This window comes from Chamaea fasciata, unplaced genomic scaffold (genome assembly GCF_029207755.1).
Source record: "Chamaea fasciata isolate MVZ Bird 193981 ecotype frontalis unplaced genomic scaffold, bChaFas1.0.hap1 SCAF_25, whole genome shotgun sequence".
Classification (NCBI taxonomy): Eukaryota; Metazoa; Chordata; class Aves; order Passeriformes; family Sylviidae; genus Chamaea; species Chamaea fasciata.
In genome coordinates, this window is record NW_027094110.1 from 4,510,589 (window position 1) to 4,529,669 (window position 19,081).

Genomic DNA, 19,081 nt, shown 5'->3' on the forward strand with positions numbered 1-19,081 from the left:
CGATGTTTCTCCCAGCCTGGCAATAAAAAATTCAATTCCAAGTTTGGCGGGGAGGTTTGGAGTGGAGTAACTCATGCTCTGGGCACAAACTCCATCCTTTTTTCTAGAGACGATTTCCAGGGGAATAAGATAGACATTTCTTTCTGCCTGCTGTTCTGGGAAGCCTTTTGTTTTTAGCTCCCACTTTGGGCCCTGTTCGAGCTCCCTGGTACTTCCCTGCCGCAGCAATAGTGCAGGGGGGATGAATTGCTGTAGCTGCTGCCATCTAATGGGAAAATTCAGCCTCCACGGCCTCAACTCTTCGTTTTGGAATTAAATAAAACCGTTTCTTGCACAATCCTGCTGCCACTCGGCCAAGCAGCGTCTTCCATGTGCAATCCCAGCATTTTTAGGCAAAAAGAAGAGCTGATCTGATGGGTGGCTTTGCATGTGGGAGTGCTACAGACCCAGTAGAAGGAAGTTTTTGGGTTAATCGGGCTGAAATGGTGCTTCTCTTATTATGGATCAAATTTGCAAAGTACACTTGGATTTATATTATTTTTAAATAAAAGACGAAATAGTGAAGAGAGTCCCAAACAATAAGAAAAAGCCATTCCAGGTATCCCAAATACCAAACCCACGCACAGCTCTGAGCTGAGCCACATAAATCCTTCCTGAGGAGCTGCTCCATCACTAAAAATATTGCATAAAGAAATATGATAAAGAGGGATGGACAGGGAATGGGAGCATTAAATATATTGCATTAGGAAAATAAAGGGTTTTAATGATGGAGCCAAAGGAAAATTACTTGAGGTAGGCTGGGGGTGGGGGGACACAGGGACTCAGGGTACAGAGGTACTGGAGTGATGAATTGGGGTGTGCAGGAGAAATAAATCATCCCTAAAAGACTCAGAAATTCCATGGTCATTGCAAAGTTGGACCCTGGCTGGGGAAGCTGATATATATAAAATATATGTAATTATTTATGAAACTATAAAGTGTTGCTAGAAGCCCAACTCCTGTTGTCCCTTTATTTTTCTAAAGCACAAACTGGCTACTATTATGCTTTGCCATTATGTGCATATAAATAATAATGGCAACAAAAAGCCAAACCCAAATAGGCAGAATTATTTCCCCAAACCCTTGCACATAATCACGGTCTTTAAATACACATGTTGAACTGCTGGGAATTCACATAGAATGTATAAGATAAAATATATACCACTTGTATTCTTATTTATTGAGTCTGTATTTCTGCAAAAATGTAGTTCAATCAAGCTGTAAAAAGGTTTTTAAAAACCCTTGAAATTGTGGCATATTTATTTCGATTTTTCAAGCTGGATTTAAAACCAATTCAGTACTTCCCAAAGAGCAGAAGGGCAGGATGCACCAGCTCATTCTGCTCTGCTCAGCCTGAGATTTGCTGCAATAGTCCAGAATTCTGCTCTGGGGCCAACACAATGAAAAAAACCTCTTGCAAGCATTTATCATCTTCTTATCCCAGACGTCCTCTTGGGGCTTTTGAATTTATTTTGAGCAAAATATTCAGTAGTTTCTGTCAAGCCCCATCACTGCTCACTGCCAGGATAAACCAGGGAAGGGAAAAATTAGCTTAACCTTGTGTCATTGAAAAGATTTAAGTGCATTTAGAATACATTGAATATCTCATTGTTCCCGATCAAATCCAGTCAGATTGCAAAGCCAGAGCAGAAGTCCCCACCAGAGCAGCCCAGAGCACCAACAGCTCTAAACCCCCTTGTTTTATACACTTGGATGGCTTCAGGTTTTCATTTATTCTATCCCAAGGCTTGGGTTTACTCTCTGCTGCTTCCAGTATCGTTGCAGCACCTCAGACCCAGCTGGCTTCCCTTTCTGCCTCTTTTCTTGGCCTGTTTTTGGTCTCCAAAAGGAAGTTGTAAAGTTCCCTGAGAAGTATTTTGGAGGGCTGGTGTGCTCAGGGGTAATGGCAGGGGGTCCCTCACAGCAGCTTTTGCTCTCAGCATCCAAGGAAGATCAGGCAAGGAAGACACACAGGAAAGGATAAAGTGTCAAAGGACTATTTTGATGCTTTTCTGGCTGTTGGTGCAGTTTCAGGTCAATGTGTGAGCATTCTGTCCATCACCAGCAGCAGCCCTTTTTCTTCTGGGGTGCCTTTGGTACCTCTTCTGCCTTGTTTTTCAATTCATCTTCACGAACTTTGAGCAACCTGGGAGAAAAGGAAGCAAATTAGCTGGGTGTTCCCCCCGTATTTTGTATTGCTGTGATGTTTGTCTCGACAAGCCTTGGTACAGGAGGCTCAGCAGGGCTGAAAGGAGTCGGGATCCTTCCAGTTCCACATGATCCAGGAGCTGTGGATGCTGCTAAAAATGCCAACCTAAATCAAATCACAGATAGAAGTCGTTTCAGTCAAGCCAGGGAGAAATCAGCAGCATCTCCGAAAGGGTTTCATTCACCTCCTTGCAAAGCTGGTTGTTCAGGAGACAAGTCAGGGCAGTGCTAAGTGCTCATCCCAGCATGTGCTGCCCCCAGTTTTCCCTGACATTTGGGCATGGAGTCTTTGGTGACGGTGACATCACAATATCCGGAGTTAAAAAAGCAGGGAGGGAGCCCGTTAAACTGAGGACAGCTGGAGGAAAAATCCAAGCACACAGCTCACCTGACAAAGCTGACCATGGACTCGAAGACATTGTGGCCCGAGGCAGCGCTGCACTCGTAAAACATGAGCTGATGCTCCTGGAAGACACAGACCCCAAATAGAAATGTAATGTTCTTGCACTGGAATAGCTTAATGTGGTAATAAATAGCCATGGGACGGCCCCAGACAAGGGGAAACAGGAGGGAATCAAGGAAACAAATAACTCAATAACTTATTTACTGGAACATGAGGTGAAATCCAGATTTTTCTGGTTGCTACGACACCAGCTTTTAATACCAAGGAAAAGGCTGACCATGCAGACAAGAAAAAATTGTGATGCCTTCTGGTTATGGGAGCAAACACAGAGAGAGGCATAACTAGATGTTCCCAACTCTTTTGTTGCCTACCAGTTTGGGAAAACAAGCACCTATCCCTCATCCCCATTTGTAAAACTGGTCCATGGATTCTGACCCAAATCCCATAAACTTTAAAATTAAGTCAGTAAAGGTGAGATTCTCCTCATTCTCCTCATCTAATTTTTCTTAGCCATCTATATTTGAAGAGATTAATCAAACTTTGATCATTTCAGTATCTTTAAACCAGGACAGTGCTCCGTGAGTTTACTATTTTTTTGATGCTGGGAAGATACCCAACACTTCACAGCAAAGATAAGCGGAGCTGAAAATGTTTTAATTTACAAATCTAGGTCTATAAACCAATGTACTGGTGCTGAGGCAAAATTAAAGTCGCAGAGGGAAAGCAAGGCAGGGAAGGGTGAGAGATGGGTTCAGAGAACATTTTGTCAACTACTGATGCATGAGGGATAATGAGCTGGCTTTCTCCAGCTCCTCAGGCTGGTGTTGTCCATCCTTAGCTGTCCCTGCCTCGCTTGGGTGGCTGTGCTTCACCACCTACCTTGGCCAGGCATTCACCCTCCTTGGTAGGGACCTGTCTCTGGGCAGCACAGTCGGTTTTGTTCCCAAGAAGCAGAACTGCAACTCCATCCTCTGCTGCTTCCTGAGTGAGAAAGAAGGGAAGATCGGGACAGCTTCAAAATCTTCCTTGAATCCCAGCTGGCCACATTGTCTACACACATCCTGGAACACCATGACTGACATCCATGGATTTGGGCTAATAATGAAACTTTAAATTCTTAAATAAGTTCAACAGCATTTCAGAATTTTTTTTTTCCCTCAATCATCTGCCCATGTCTATTAACAGGACGGAGCATTGGATGAGTTACTCTTGTAATGAATTCACTTTGTGCTCATCTGTGGCAGCCCTCTGAGAGTGCCCTGGCTGGGGTTTACAGGCACTGAGCAAGGCAATATCCTATTTTATTTCAGCATTTTTAAACACTGGCTTTGTGTCAACTGGAAATCTCTGAAAGGAAGTTTTTAATAAGCCTTGAATCACCTCCCGTTCCCCAGGACTCAAAGTGGACTATTCTTGATGCAAAAGCAACATTTTCCGTTCCTTTGCACTAGTTTTTTATTTGTTTAAAGAGTTGATCATTACCCGACTGGTGCTATTACCTAAATTACTATTTTGTTAATATTATTTGTTTATATTGATGAGATATTAATATATTATTAAACATAATACAATATAATATAAATTGTATATTAAATATATTTGTTGGATATTACTTTAATCCTCATTTTTATATTTATAATTATGAAACATATATTACTGTATTTAACAGCAATATTAAATAAGAATATTGCTATTACTAAATTACCCTGGGAAACAGGGCCAACGTGTGAAAATCGTCTGTATCTGACTTAAATCCTCCACGAAAAATTATTTTATCATGAAAGCAAGGCAGAATAACCCTTTGCAAAGGGCTTGGCCACTCCTATCAGCCCCAGGAGCTCGGTACCTCCCCCACCTGGATGCAGCTGAGCCAGTAGCGCACGTCGGAGAAGGAGTACTCGGAGGTGATGTCGTACATCAGCACCACCCCGTCCGCCTTCCGGAAAAACTGCTTGGTCATGCTGCGGTACCTGCGGGCATTCGGGATGGATCAGCAGGATGGTCTAAGGAGGTTCTGCCTAGGGGGGGTGTGAAATCCTAGCGGAAAAGGTGGGACTGCAGGTCTGCAAAACAGGCAACCCCCAGAGCTGGCTCTTGCCCTGATGGCGGGGGCCATAGGAACAGCCTGAGTGCCAGTTTTATCTTAATTACTTCCTTTATTATGCTTTATCAGATCACATACTGTACAGAGTCCCTCCTTGAGCAACCTCACCTTTGCTTAGCAAAGTCAAGAATATTCATTGCCTCTAAATTACAGGAAAAAAAAAAACAACCCACCCCAGGTTGTGTCCTTAGGCACCTCACCTTTCCTGACCAGCTGAGTCCCACAGGCGGAGAGCAAAGCGCTTGTTATCCACAACGAGGTTTTTGATCTGATAATCCAGTCCTGGAAGACACAAAAGAGGATATTTTGATACTGTGGAGTTCGGCCCTGTGACGGAAGATGGATGGAGAAGAAACATGGTGCAGGGTGGTCTGAGGCTGCAGCTCCAGGGGTTGGTCCCAAGTGAACCTTTGGCTTTTAGATGTTTTAATCATTGGATTTTGAGAAGGTCTCTCATCTCATGACGAATAAAACCAGCTTGGTGAGGAGAGGAGAATGGAGCTGAAAGGCAAAGCAGAGAGGAAAGCACTGGGCCACTGTCGCTGGTGCCCGAGGAAGGACAAGGAGGAGCAGCATTTCCTCCCCATGAGCATCCAGGCGTGGGGACTTGGTGGTTCTGGTTGGCCCCTGGGGACTGGTTGTGTGACACACCTGGCATGAGCTGTAACAGGCACGTGGTGACCTCCAGCAGCTTGTGGGGTGGAGGAAAGGGGATTGTGGGGTGGAGGAAGGGGGATTGCAGCCGTGATCCAAGCGAGTGCTTGGAGAGGGGCTGGAGCACACCTACCCACTGTGGCGGCGAGGTGTGGGTTGAAGCTGTCGGCGTGGAGACGGTACAGGAACGACGTTTTCCCCACGTGGGAGTCCCCAACAAACAGCACGTTGTAGAGGTGGTCTGGGTCCAGGGCAGCTTTAGGACAACCCCTTGGGGCAGCTCCTGCCCCACCTGCAGTCACAGCCCCTGGCTCTCCTGGGCTGGGCTCACCTTCCTGGCTCATTTTCTGACCAAACTCTTGCATCTTCTCTCGTTGATCAACACCGAGGTCTTTGCTGTGTTCTCCCAAGAGCTGCCTTTGCCCCAGTGAGTTTTCTCTGAGGGCCATCCCCAGCTGATCACTCCCAGCATGTTCTGGTCGTGCTGAGGTGTGCGGTGTTGATGCTGGCGGCACCTCTTGCTTTGGGCACTCAGCAGGTCCAGCAGCCGTGTGCTCCAGTTCCATCGCGGGTGGTGTCTCCCCCTCTGGCTGTTGGGCCACCGTGTGAGGCCTCCCCTCATGTCCCTGTGCTGAAACCTGCTCCTGAAGCTCCCTTTGGGCTGCCTGTCCCGGAGCACAAAGCCGCCACACATCTGGAATGAGAACATCCTCCTGCATCATCGTTTCCAGCTTTAGGGGGCTGACCTGCAACGGCACCTCGGAGACCAGGGAGGCCAGTGCAGCGTCATCATGGCCCAGGTTTACTGCTAGACCCTGAGTTTTCACTCCAGTCCTTGCCCCTGCCTCCAGCCTCTCTCCCTGTGCCACCTCCAGACTGTGAGCTCCATCCAGAGGCTTCCCCCCTGCAGAAGCCCTCTCACCCTGCAGTAATTCCTGTGCCTCCAGAATCTGCTCCTCAGGACCAATGCATGCTCCCAGTTTTGCTTCCAGACCAGGGCCCTCTGCAGCAGTGACAGGCTCAGGAGACAAAGCAGCCTCAGCTGGAGCGGGCACATCTGCAACAGCAGCTCCTTTCCATGGGGTTGCAGTGGGAGATGCACCCAGAACTGCCTCCAAACCTAGAATCAGGCTCTGCTGCCCTTCCCATATCCCAGCTACACCCAGAGGTGTCAGATCTGCCTCCGTGCTCCTTCCTGAGCCTGATTTGGCCTTCTGCTGATCTGTGAACAGCTGCACATCAGCATCAGTGCTCTGGGCCTCCAGTGTGTCCAGGCTTTGATCCTCCTCCTGTGGCTGGACTCCTGCACCAGCCCCCTCTCCCTGTTGGCCTCGTGCCCCTTCTGGACCAAGCACAGACTCCTGCGGCAGCCCATTCTCACCTTGCTCTTGTGCCCCATCCTCCTCATCCTCCTCATTCTGAACAGCCCCTCCCCACTCCCCTCCCCACAGAGCCCCTGAGCTGAGACCCTCTGACAGCTGCACATCTGCCTGGGAATCCTCTAGCTCCACTTCCATTAACTCGCCTTTATTAACCTGATCCAGGGGCTGCACATCTGAATCCACACTCCCTGCCTGCTCTGTCCCTGAGGATCCAGCCTCACCCAAGGGCTGCAGATCTGCCCCTGTGCTCCCTCCTGGGGTCAGCCTGAGCTCATCCCCCTCTGCAATCAGCTCCACATCGGCACCACTGCTCTGATGCTCAGTAGTGTCCAGGCTTTCAGCCTCTTCCCCTGGCTGTAGACCTGCACCATCCCCCTCTCCCTGATCCAGGGTCATGCCATTGGGATGAGGCGCTGGCTCATGTGGCAGCTCTTGCTCACCCTGTCCTTGTGTCCCATCCTCTTCCTCATTCTCTTGGAGCTGAACAGCTCTTTCCCCCTTCCCTCCCTGAGGGGTTTCTAAGCTGAGACCCCCACAGAGCTGCAGATCTGCCTGGGCACCCTCCGTCTCCCCTTGCACTAACTCTGCTTTATTAACCTGACCCAAGGGATGCACATTTGAGTTCAATCTCCCACCCTGCTCTGTCCCTGAGGATCTAGATTCACCCAAGGGCTGCAGATCTGCCTCTGTGCTCCTTCCCGGGGTCAGCCTGAGCTCATCCTCCCCTGCAATCAGCTCCACATTGGCACCACTGCTCTGGTGCTCAGTAGTGTCCAGGCTTTCAGCCTCTTCCTGTGCTTGCATGTCTTCATCAGCTCCTGCACCATGCCCAACTCTTGATCCCTGCAGATGAAGCACAGGCTCCTGTGGCACCCCATATTCACCCTGTCCTTGTGCTGCCTCCTCTTCCTCCAGCTGACCAGCTCTTTCACCCTCCCCTCCCCATGGAGCCCCTGGGCTGAGACCATCATGGGACATCATGTCTTCCTGGGCATCCTCTGCCTCCCTTTCCAAAAACTCTTCTTTATCCTCCTGATCCAGGGGCTGCACCTCTGAATCCACACACCCTGCCTGCTCTGTCCCTGAGGATCCAGCCTCACCCAAGAGCTGCAGATCTGCCTCTGTGCTCCCTCCAGGGGCCAGCCTGAGCTCATCCCCCTCTGCAATCAGCTCCACGTTGGCACCACTGCTCTGATCTTCCACTGTGTCCAGGATTACAACCTCCTCCACTGGCTGCACTCCAGCATCTGTCCCTCTTCTCTGTCTGATGGTCACTCCAGACAGGTGAGGCACCAGCTCCTGCACCAGCCCACGCCCAGCCTGTCCCCAGTCCCCAGCCCCATCCCTGGGCTGCACAGCTGCACAGTGCCCCCCTCCCTGGGGCGTTTCTGGGCTGGCAGTCACACACAGCTGACTGTCTTGGTCTGTCCAGGAGTCCTCTGCCTCCATTTCCACTAACTCTGCTTTATCCTCCTGATCCAGGGGATGCACATCTGGAGCCACATTCCCTCCCTGCGCTGTCCCCATGGAGTCAGTCTGGCTTAAGAGCTGCAGATCTGCCTCAGTGCTTTCTGCTGAGGCTGATTTGAGCTCATCCCCCTCTGCAATCAGCTCCACATCGGCACCACTGCTCTGGTGCTCAGTAGTGTCCAGGTTTTCAGCCTCTTCCCCTGGCTGTAGACCTGCACCAACCCCCTCTCCCTGATCCAGAGTCACTCCATTGGGATGAGGCACTGGCTCGTGTGGCAGCTCTTGCTCACCCTGTCCTTGTGTCCCATCCTCTTCCTCTTCCTCATTCTCTTGGAGCTGAACAGCTCTTTCCCCCTTCCCTCTCTGGGGGGTATCTGGGCTGAGACCCACACAGAGCTGCAGATCTGCCTCTGTGCTCCCTCCTGGGGTCAGCCTGAGCTCATCCCCCTCTGCAATCAGCTCCACATCGGCACCACTGCTCTGATCTTCCACTGTGTCCAGGCTTTCAGCCTCTTCCTGTGCTTGCATGTCTTCACCAGCCCCGGCCCCCTGCCTGAGCCCTGATCCCTGCAGATCAAGCACAGGCTTCTGTGGCAGCTCTGCCTCGCCCTGTCCTTGTGCCCCACCGTCCTTCTCCTCAATCTGAACATTTGTTACAATTTCTCCTCCCCATGAGACGCCTGAGCTCAGACCCTCTGACAGCTTTGTGTCTTCCTGGGCATCCTCTGCCTCCCCTTGCACTAACTCGCCTTTATTAACCTGGCCCAGGGGCTGCACCTCTGAATCCACACTCCCTCCCTGCTCTGTCCCTGAGGATCCAGCCTCACCCAAGGGCTGCAGATCTGCCCCTGTGCTCCCTCCCGGGGTCAGCCTGAGCTCATCCCCCTCTGCAATCAGCTCCACGTTGGCACCACTGCTCTGGTGCTCAGTAGTGTCCAGGCTTTCAGCCTCTTCCCCTGGCTGTAGACCTGCACCATCCCCCTCTCCCTGATCCAGGGTCACACCATTGGGATGAGGCACTGGCTCATGTGGCAGCTCTTGCTCACCCTGTCCTTGTGTCCCATCCTCTTCCTCATTCTCTTGGAGCTGAACAGCTCTTTCCCCCTTCCCTCCCTGAGGGGTTTCTAAGCTGAGACCCCCACAGAGCTGCAGATCTGCCTGGGCACCCTCCGTCTCCCCTTGCACTAACTCTGCTTTATTAACCTGATCCAAGTGATGCACATTTGAGTTCAATCTCCCTGCCTGCTCTGTCCCTGAGGATCCAGATTCACCCAAGGGCTGCAGATCTGCCCCTGTGCTCCCTCCCAGAGTCAGCCTGAGCTCATCCTCCCCTGCAATCAGCTCCACATCGGCACCACTGCTCTGGTGCTCAGTAGTGTCCAGGCTTTCAGCCTCTTCCTGTGCTTGCATGTCTTCATCAGCTCCTGCACCGTGCCCAACTCCTGATCCCTGCAGATCAAGCACAGGCTCCTGTGGCAGCCCATGGTCACCTTGTACTAGTGCCCCATCCTCCTCTTCCTCCAGCTGAACAGCTCTTTCACCCTCCTCTCCCCACGGAGCCCCTGGGCAGAGACCATCATGGGACATCGTATCCTGGGCATCCTCTGCCTCCCTTTCCTCCTCTTCTTTATCCTCCTGGTCCAGGGGCTGCACATCTGAGTTTAATCTCCCTGCCTGCTCTGTCCCTGAGGATCCAGCCTCACCCAAGGGCTGCAGGTCTGCCTCTGTGCTCCCTCCCGGGGTCAGTCTGAGCTCATCCCCCTCTGCAATCAGCTCCACGTTGGCACCACTGCTCTGGTGCTCAGTAGTGTCCAGGCTTTCAGCCTCTTCCCCTGGCTGTAGACCTGCACCACTCCCCTCTCCCCGATCCAGGGTCACGCCATTGGGATGAGGCACTGGCTCGTGTGGCAGCCCATGCTCACCCTGTCCTTGTGTCCCATCCTCTTCCTCATTCTCTTGGAGCTGAACAGCTCTTTCCCCCTTCCCTCCCTGGGGGGTTTCTGGGCTGAGACCCCCACAGAGCTGCAGATCTGCCTCCACGAGTTCCAGTGCCTGGGACTTAACTGGAATGAGCCCACACAAGTCTGTGGTGCCCACAGGTGTTTCTGCTGGGGAAGGACCCTCAGTGTGCACTGCAGCAGCCCCCATTTCTTCTCCCAGCCCTGCCGCTGGTTTATCCTTCTCCGGTTGCACACCTGGATCCACACCCCCTCCCTGCTGTGTCCCTGGGGATCCAGCCTCATTCCAGACCTGCACGTCTGCCTCCACCTCTGGCAGCAGCTCCATGTTGGTGCTGCTCTGGGCCTCCATCGGTTCCACGTCTGTTCCCACTCCTCCTTGGCTGTGGGTGGGTGGCACAGCCTCTGCCAGCAGCTCCAGAGCACCAGCACTCTCTCTCCACCCTGCGCCTCCCCTGACACACTCACCCTGCAGCTGCTGCTCTGCCTCCCTGGGCTCTGCTTCCTCCTCCTCCTCTTCCTCTCCCCCGGCTCTGCTGCTCCCTGCACGCTCAGCTGGGGCTGGCAGCACCTCCAGCACTTTGGAGTCCGTGGTCTCTCCCTGGGGCTGCACCTCCGTCCTGGCACACTCCTTGTCCAGCATTCCTGGGCCAGGAGCCACTGTCACCACAGGGACACCACCCCCATGGGCTGCTTCCACTTGTGCCTCACCCCAGGATGGTGGCTCTGGCTCCAGGTGCTCTCCCAGCTCAGTTTCCAGTTCCCCAGGGAGCCCCGAGGCTGGGTCAGCCCGTTCCTGCAGCGCCGTGCCCGGGGCCTGCCCACATGCACCCAGAGTCCTGCCTGGCTGCTGCTCATCCATGCCAAGGCACTGTCCCACTGCTGTGCCCTCCTGCCCAGCATCAGGTGGCCCCAGACCTGCCTCCAAATCTTCTTTCTGGCTTATCTCCACTTCCTCAGCTTCTCCCAGGAGCTGTGGTTTTGACCAAGCTGTTTTTTCCTTCAACCACTCTGCTCCCTCCACCTCCATCAGCACCTGCTCTCCTGCCTCCGTGCTCTCTGCCAGGTGCTCGGCCACATTTAGCACCATCCCCTCCACACCAGCAGCCTTTCCCTGCAGGAATATCATCCTCTGTGCCTCCTCTGGGCTGTCTCCCTGCTCTGCCCCTGGCTCCTGAGCCGTGCAGTGCCCGGCTCCTGTGGACGCACCAGCCTGTGTCACATCGGGAGCACCAAGCTCAGCTGTGGCTGGTCCCTCTTGCAGGTCTCCGTCCAGCAGCTCATGATGGACGTGGCCAGGGAGGGTCTTCTGCAGGTCCCCAGGGGCTGTTTCATGGGCTGTGGCTGCCTCTGGCCCCGTCTGGGGCTCAGCATTGTCCCAGGGAGTGTCTGCCAGGGCAGGGGGTGCACCCACTGCCTGTGCCTTCAGATGTTTGCTCAGAGCTGCTATTGCATCATTCATCTCTCTTAGCAAAGAGCTTTGGTCAGAGACACCTTCCTCTTTCAGAGATTCTGGGAAGGGGTCCTCTTCTGCGGAGCTTGCTTTCCGTGGGGCTTCTGAAATGTTTATTTCTGCTGGCAGCATTTCCCAAACCCTGGAAAGGGCAGAAAATGGGGGCAATGAACCAGCTCCCAGGTCAGGCTCCAGCTCCCTCCCATCCCCAGTCAGTCCCAGAGGGTCTCTGATCTACAGCCTCACCCCATCCCTCTCCAAACCTGATTTTATTTCCCCTCTGGGTGCACTTGGACTTCATAAAGGGGGGCTGGGGAAAGGGGGAAGCAGATGCAGGCAGACCCAGGCCTGCATCCTGGCCTCTTCCCAGCACCCATATTGACATTATCAGACAGGAAAAGACAACTCTCAGCCAGGTAGAGCAAGTTCCTGAGCCAAGGGAGTGATGAGCTGGGATAAGAGATGTGAGCTCCAGGGTGAGAGATGAGTGGGTGGGAGAGGAGTGCTAAAAGGACAAAATATCATTGTTTGCCTGGGGAGGGTGCAGGGAGGGCTCGGCCCCAGCTCCCAGGGGCACACACGGGAGCAGCAGGACCCCTTACACTTGGTGGGTGCTCTTGGCTTTGCCCTCGCCGCTCTGGGATCCCAGCCTGATCCGCATCTCCGAGCGGAACTTCTCGCTCTTCCCAGGACTCAGAGGACTCAGCTGCAGGAAACGGGGGGAAGAGGAGAGAGGAAAACACTTGGTGAGGGAGAATATCCACCTGAAAGGATGCGGAGTTCTCTGGCAGGTATCCAGCTGTACCCACCCTAAATCTTGGAGGTACCAGAAATGAGGTGCTGCAACCCCCTCCCTTCCCAAACATCTGCACCAGCCCCGTTTGAGAGAGCTTTTAGGGGAGGCAGTGCTGCAGGAGCACCCTGTGCTCTTGAGCTCCTCTGCAGTCCCAAACAGAACAGCACAAGGCCCTGGAGCCCCTATCCTGTCCCCACACGCCCAGCTGAAGTACCTGTGGGGACACTGGCACCTCGATGGGTAACTCTGCCACCACTCTGTTCCTGCAAACACAGAGCACAGGGGTGAAAACGGGAACTCCATCCTCTTCACCACGTCCACCCCTGCACCAGGGCTGGCAGGGTAGCGATAGAGCAGGTCAGCAAAAGCCACAATCCTTGTTTCAGTCCTACTGAGCCCTCCTGGGTGAAGGAACACCCCCATCTCTCTGGCACTGCCCTGCAGGGACACAGTCAGTGCATGGTGCTCATAGTCCTGCTTTTTCCTCCCATGCTTAGCACACCAAACCACGATTAACCTGCACCGTGGGTAGCACTGAAGCACCGTGGTGGCTGAGGCCCGTCCAGGAGGAAATGACGTGTGTGGGGACACACAAGCGACACACGGTCACCCCAGCTGCTCACCCGGGCTCCACCGTGTGCTCCCAAACCACTGTAGCCCTCCTCATGGTCCTCAGGCGGCCCTGGGTCTGCTGCAGCTGCTGGTGCAGGTGCTGCAGGTGATGCTCCAGTGCCCGGTTCCTCTCCTGCAGCTGCTGGTTTTCCGTGCTGGTGACTTGCTGGGAGCTCTGGAGGCTGAGGCAGCGCCGCTCCAGCTGTGGGATGGCAACCAGGACACTGACGGCCCGCCAAAATCCCCCCAGACTATAATCCAGAACCACCTGCTCTAGACCCGGGGCTGAATTGCAACTCCTGCCCCCGAGGATGGTGGGTGAGAAACTCAACTTGTGTCCTCTGGGGATGGAGGGGAGCGTGGGGATGGGGGTGGCCAATGTGGGGTAGAGGGTCCTGCGTGACAACCTGCAGCCAGGGCTGGTGGGGACACAGCAGGATCAGCTGCGCAGCCCCGTGGGGTTGGCACAGCACAGCCCAGAGACACACAAAGGGGGCTTGGCTCCAGCCCACCTCCATCTGCGCCGTGACCAAGCGCTGCACCTCCCTCTCGCTGGCATCCAGCACTCGCTGCAGCTCCTCGTCCTGCTGGTGGCTCCGGGACAAGCTCTGGGGGGGCACAGGGACACCCACTCATCCACCGGCAGCTGCCCGGGGGGTTTGGGGTGCTGGGTCCCCCCGGCACGGACAGCAAGGACACAGGAGCAGCCAGGGACGCACCTGCTGCTGCAGCCGCAGCTGTTCCTGCTGGATCTGCTGCTCCAGGACCTCGCAGAGCTGCTGCACGTCCTTGTCGTGCTCGGCCACACGCCTGTGGCGACAGCAGGGCCGGGGAGGGCTGTGAGACCCCTGGGACCCCACACGGCCCCCGGGAGCCCCGGGCTGCGGCTGCGTTTGCCCGGAGGGTGTCACCCAGCGCGGACGAGGCCGGCAGTCCGAGTCCGGCCCTTTTGCCGTCCCATCCATGACTGTAGAGGGAGCCCGACCCCAAACGTTAGCGAAACCTCTGCTCCGGCCACTGGTGGATGTGCTGAAGGCACCCAGGTTTCTCTGCACGGCTGGGGTGGCCCTGCAGGGCCCCATCCCTGTCCCCATCCCTCCTGTCCTGTCCCTGGGCACTATCCTGGGGTGTCTCACTTGTTCAGAGTCAGCTCCAACGCCTCCTTCTCACTCCTGGCTTCTTGGATGCGGTGCCTCATCTTGGCCAGGAAGTCCTCCAGGTTGTCCAGCAGCTGGGGCTCATCCTGCCGGAGCTTCACCCAGAGCTGCCAGATCTCCTGTCTGCAGGGACAGGAGTGTTTCGGGGTGAGCATCCCCCCAGAACCCCCAAAGCCGGGCCAGCTGAGTCGTTTAACTCACACTTTTTGAGGTGTGTGAGGACAGATGAGCACCGGGGCCACTGCGACCCTGCTCCTGTGCTCAGGCCAAAGGCACCTCCAAGGCATCTCTGGGCCTGTGTGGGGATCTCCTGCCCCAAGCCTTTCCCCCTCCACCCGTCCTCCAGGACACCCATGGGTGCCAGGCAGGGCACTTACTCTTCGGAGAGGTTGTCTGTGCCCAGCTGCTCCATAAAGGCAGCGAAGTGTCTGCGCTCCTCGCTGTCCCCCGCTGGCAGCGCCGGGCCGGGCAGCACCAGCCGCACCCTCCGGGACGCCGTCTTCCGCCGCCGGTGCTCCCTGGCAGCTTTTTGGGAGCTCAGGAACTGCCCTGCTGACAGGTATCCCAAATCCTCAGAGCTCAGGCAGGGCAGCAGCAAAGCCCAAACCCCAACGCTTCCCCCTCCACAGCTTCGACAAAGCGGTTCGGCACAACAGGACCCCGCACCGGGTGAGCCAGGGGCTGAGAGCTGCCTGTGAGGACAATTCATCCTGTGCCACACAGCGAAGGCAGCGTTTCACCCCCCCAGGAGAGCCCCGGGGCTGTGTCCAGGGTCAGCCCAGGCTGCACTTACGGAGCCCAGCCATGAACTCGTCTGTGCCCAAGCGCCCGGTGCCAGCAGCATCCAGCCCATCGAACACAAGCTCCAGCTCCTCCCTGCTGCACGGCAAACCTTCCTCCTGCCATCTCTAAAACCAAAGCAAATCAGGGTAAGAACCCACCCGTGACACCATCTCCAGTCACCCCAACAGTGCCGGAGCCCAGGACGCAACCCCGTCCTCACCTGCATGTCCGAGCGGGTGACGACTCCTGCCTGCTCCGTGTCCCTGTCACTGAGGAGCTGCTGCACCCTCTGCACTACTTCAGGTACCCACGGTGGCTCCTCAGCGGGGCTGGGTGCTGGTGCTGGGGGTTCCCCGGAGCCCTCACGGAGCTGCTTGCGCCGGCTGGAGCCCAAACGCCGGCCCTTGGCGGCCGCCCGGCGCTCGGACATGGCCCCGGCCTGGCTGGACTCCCCTGCTCCAGCCTGGTGGGAGACAGCGCAGAGGGACCGAGCTGGAAATTCATTCTGGTGCTGTCAAGGGCCTGATTGCCGAGGAGGGTTTGGCAACAGGAAGGGAAGCCCTTATGCCTGATTGCACGGCGCAAATGGAGCCTGGGTCTGCAGCAGCAATGGCTGCTCCTGCCAGCCATCCCAGGGCTCCCAGCTATCCCAGGGCTCCCGGCCATTCCAGAGGCTCCCGGCCATTCCAGAGGCTCCCAGCTATCCCAGGGATCCCAGCCATCCTGGGCCTCCCGGCCATCCTGGGGCTCCCAGCCATCCTGGGGCTCCCGGCCATTCCAGGGGCTCCCAGCCATCCCGGGGCTCCCGGCCATTCCAGGGGCTCCCAGCCATCCTGGGGCTCCCAGCTATCCCAGGGCTCCCGGCCATTCCAGAGGCTCCCAGCTATCCCAGGGCTCCCAGCCATCCTGGGGCTCCCGGCCATCCTGGGGCTCCCAGCCATCCTGGGGCTCCTGGCCATTCCAGGGGCTCCCAGCCATTCCAGGGGCTCCCAGCCATCCTGGGGCTCCCGGCCATTCCCGGGGCTCCCAGCCATCCTGGGGCTCCCGGCCATTCCAGGGGCTCCCAGCCATCCTGGGGCTCCCGGCCATTCCAGGGGCTCCCAGCCATCCTGGGGCTCCCGGCCATTCCAGGGGCTCCCAGCCATCCTGGGGCTCCCGGCCATTCCAGGGGCTCCCAGCTATCCCAGGGCTCCCAGCCATCCTGGGGCTCCCAGCCATCCTGGGGCTCCCAGCCATCCTGGGGCTCCCAGCCATTCTGGGGCTCCCAGCCATCCTGGGGCTCCCAGCCATCCTGGGGCTCCCGGCCATTCCAGGGGCTCCCGGCCATCCTGGGGCTCCCGGCCATTCCAGGGGCTCCCAGCCATCCTGGGGCTCCTGGCCATTCCAGGGGCCTCCAGCCATCCTGGGGCTCCCAGCCCAGCTCCCAGATGCTCAACAGCTTCTCCTGCCACCAGCCGAGCACCCATCCCAAATCTCCCCATGCTCTTCCCCGGCTGTGGAGGATGCACAAGGCACCAACACCAGCTGGGGCCACCCAGGAGGTGACACAGGCAGGAGGTGACACCGGCAAAGGACCAGCCACGGTGATGCTGGAGGTCTGAGCAAGACGTGCTGGTTGCACCTGCCTGCTCAGAGCTCAGCAGCACGTTCTAAAATTCCTCCCCCAGTTTTCACAGCTGTGAGTCACCTCCGGGCAGAGGTCGTGAGCCCTCGGGAGGTTTCCATCATGCTGCTGCTCGCCCAGGCTTGTGGGGCCTGAGCTGGGGACCCCCAGCGCCCTGTCCCCGGCCCGGGTGAGTGGCTGTGTCACCAACAGCCACCACGCCATCCCCACGGGAGGCTGTTCTTTGTGTGGCAAAGCTGAAACCCCGAGGGAAGGAAACCACAGCCGTGGGGAGCGGTGACGCAGAGCCGGGGCCGTGCTGAGCCCAGCTCTCCACTCCCAGCCTGGGCAGCTCCTCCAGCCCTCTGCCCCCTTCTTCCTTCTGCCATGAGAAACAGACCCTGCTAAACCCCAGAAGTGGGAACAGGGCCCAAAACCAGCACCAACCCCTTAAACAAGAGGGTCTTGTGGAGCTGCTGGAGTCCCACAGGACCAGAAACACCTTTGTGGTGGTCCCAGCCTCTAAGAAAGCAGAAGTGAGAGCTCTGGGGGCAGGGGGTTGTTTAAGGTATGGAGAAACCCCTGGTTACCTGATCCAGCCCCAGGGCAGGTGAGCTGAGCACACAGAATGACAGAGGCCCTGAACAAGCAGGGGGATGGGATGGGATGGGATGGGATGGGATGGGATGGGATGGGATGGGATGGGATGGGATGGGATGGGATGGGATGGGATGGGATGGGATGGGAATTGTGCCCCTCCCAGCCAAGCAGGGCCCCCTATGGCATCACCAGCTCCCAATGTCCTGCCTCCCTCCACAGCACCCTGTGCTGCTCCCAGCCCTCAGAAAGGGGCCCCCAGCCACAGTCCCTCACAGGCAGCAAAAAAGCCCCCTTGGATCACCAACAGCAAGAAAAACCCCCTTATTTCTCTCTTTTCTATTTCTCTCTTTTCTATTTCCCTAGTTTTCTATTTCTCAAGGTGATGCCCGAGCCATCCCTGGAGCAGCAGGACTTACCCTCCCCACGTGCCAAGAGGGGCTCTCAGTGCTGGGGCACACGAGGGGCTCCCCAGGTCAGAGGGGACGCCGGTCCCACCCCAAGGGCGCCCGAGCTGCCCCGTGCCCCGCTCTCATCTCTCTTACTCAAGGCACTTTCCGTTCTGACACCCAACTGCCGGTGCTCACACATTTCCTGTTTGCTGCGCTGCAAGCGGGGTGTGGGAAGGGCCCGTCCAGGAGCCCCAAAGCCCCCAGATCCCAGGGCAGCTCTGCAAAGGCACTGCGGGTGCTGTTGGAAGTGCGGTGAAGTCCCCATCCTGTCCTGGTTTGCAATGATCTGGGGCTGAAGGCTGTTTGATGTGGGGGGAAGAAGAGCAGACAAACAGCAAATGTTATTTTAAGACTCCAAATAACCCAAAATACAAGATTATCCATAAACCCTGGATTATTAACGTCCTGCCAAAGAACAACCTGAAAACCCTCTCTGTGGAGGCTCTTTGGCCCCAGATTTTGAAGATGTCCCCCCTGTGCTGTTCTCTGATGGTTTTTTTAAAGCTCCTGCCTGAATTACAGACTTGGCTTTAGACTCAGCACCAAGCCACCGGCTGCCCATGGGCTGGAGACACTCTGCTTCATGAGGGGACAGGGGGATCAGATGGACCGCAGGCATTTTTCCTGCTTTTTAACTGCAAAACATGAAGAGAACTCAGGCAGAAGGAAACTCTGTTCTCTCTAGAGCCTAACTCGAACAAACATCCCCTGGCTTAAAGCAGATCTGAGCCCAGGCTCCCAGGGCAGGAGCTGTGGGGTGGAAGCTGATGCCCCAACTCTCTCTGCCCATCTAAACTGGTGAAATCCCCCACTGGGAACCACTCGCACCCTGCTCGTTTGCTGATTGACCAAAAGGAGCAGCAGGCAGCTCAGGTCCATCAGGGCATTTACGGGCCAGCTGAAAGCTCAGCTGGTTCTTCTCCCCACTCTGGGCAAAGCTGGTGCTGCTCACCCCAAACTGAGGCATCTCCTCGGCCAGGCTGGGGGGCTCAGCGTGTCCCCTCACCCTGCAGCCCTCTGCAATGTTTGTTGCTGCTCAGACAAGGCTGGATTTGGGCTTTGCTTTCCCCAAGGATTGGAGGAGAAAATTTTCCCATTTGAAGGGAAAACCCTAAATATCCCTGGGAAAACTTGATTTGTGCCCTCTGCCCAGCAAGGCTCTGGCATCGTGCTTCCAGCGGGAGAGCCGTGCTCAGCACAGGATCAGCCCGGGAGGGAGGAAGGGAGGGAGGGAGGACACAGCCCAGGAGGGAGGGCATGGGCCAGGTATGATCCAACCCCCATGAGATGCTGGAAGGTGTCAGTGAAAGGGGATTCGGCGTGGACAAGGGAAGGGAAGCACCTGACCCTCCCCCTGTGGGGGTTTGACCCTCAGCATCCCTGCTCTGTGCTGAGGCCAGCCTGGGATGG

The 19,081-nt window shown here is 56.1% G+C and overlaps 1 protein-coding gene across 1 annotated transcript; it reads right to left on the reverse strand.

Annotated features, from left to right (window-relative positions):
- Window positions 1–532: 532 nt before the first annotated feature.
- RAB44 (RAB44, member RAS oncogene family) lies at window positions 533–17,802 on the reverse strand. The gene is made up of 17 exons (XM_066203820.1): window positions 17,639–17,802; window positions 15,240–15,482; window positions 15,030–15,144; window positions 14,614–14,785; window positions 14,216–14,359; window positions 13,799–13,889; window positions 13,592–13,687; window positions 13,091–13,281; window positions 12,682–12,730; window positions 12,274–12,377; window positions 11,428–11,813; window positions 5,542–6,102; window positions 4,955–5,036; window positions 4,506–4,620; window positions 3,530–3,631; window positions 2,636–2,712; window positions 533–2,185 (listed from the first exon to the last, which is right to left on the reverse strand). The coding sequence occupies exons 2-17, from the start codon at window positions 15,447–15,449 to the stop codon at window positions 2,098–2,100; spliced, it is 2,583 nt and encodes an 860-aa protein (XP_066059917.1). The 5' UTR covers window positions 15,450–15,482; window positions 17,639–17,802; the 3' UTR covers window positions 533–2,097.
- Window positions 17,803–19,081: the final 1,279 nt, after the last annotated feature.

Excerpts from the sequence above, each read along its gene's own strand:
- RAB44 (XM_066203820.1), bottom strand. The coding sequence starts at position 15,449 with ATGTCCGAGCGCCGGGCGGCCGCCAAGGGCCGGCGTTTGGGCTCCAGC. Across the intron at positions 4,621-4,954 it reads GACTCAGCTGGTCAGGAAAG|GTACCGCAGCATGACCAAGC; the intron begins GTGAGGTGCCTA and ends GAATGCCCGCAG. Across the intron at positions 3,632-4,505 it reads ACTGGCTCAGCTGCATCCAG|GAAGCAGCAGAGGATGGAGT; the intron begins GTGGGGGAGGTA and ends TTTCTCACTCAG.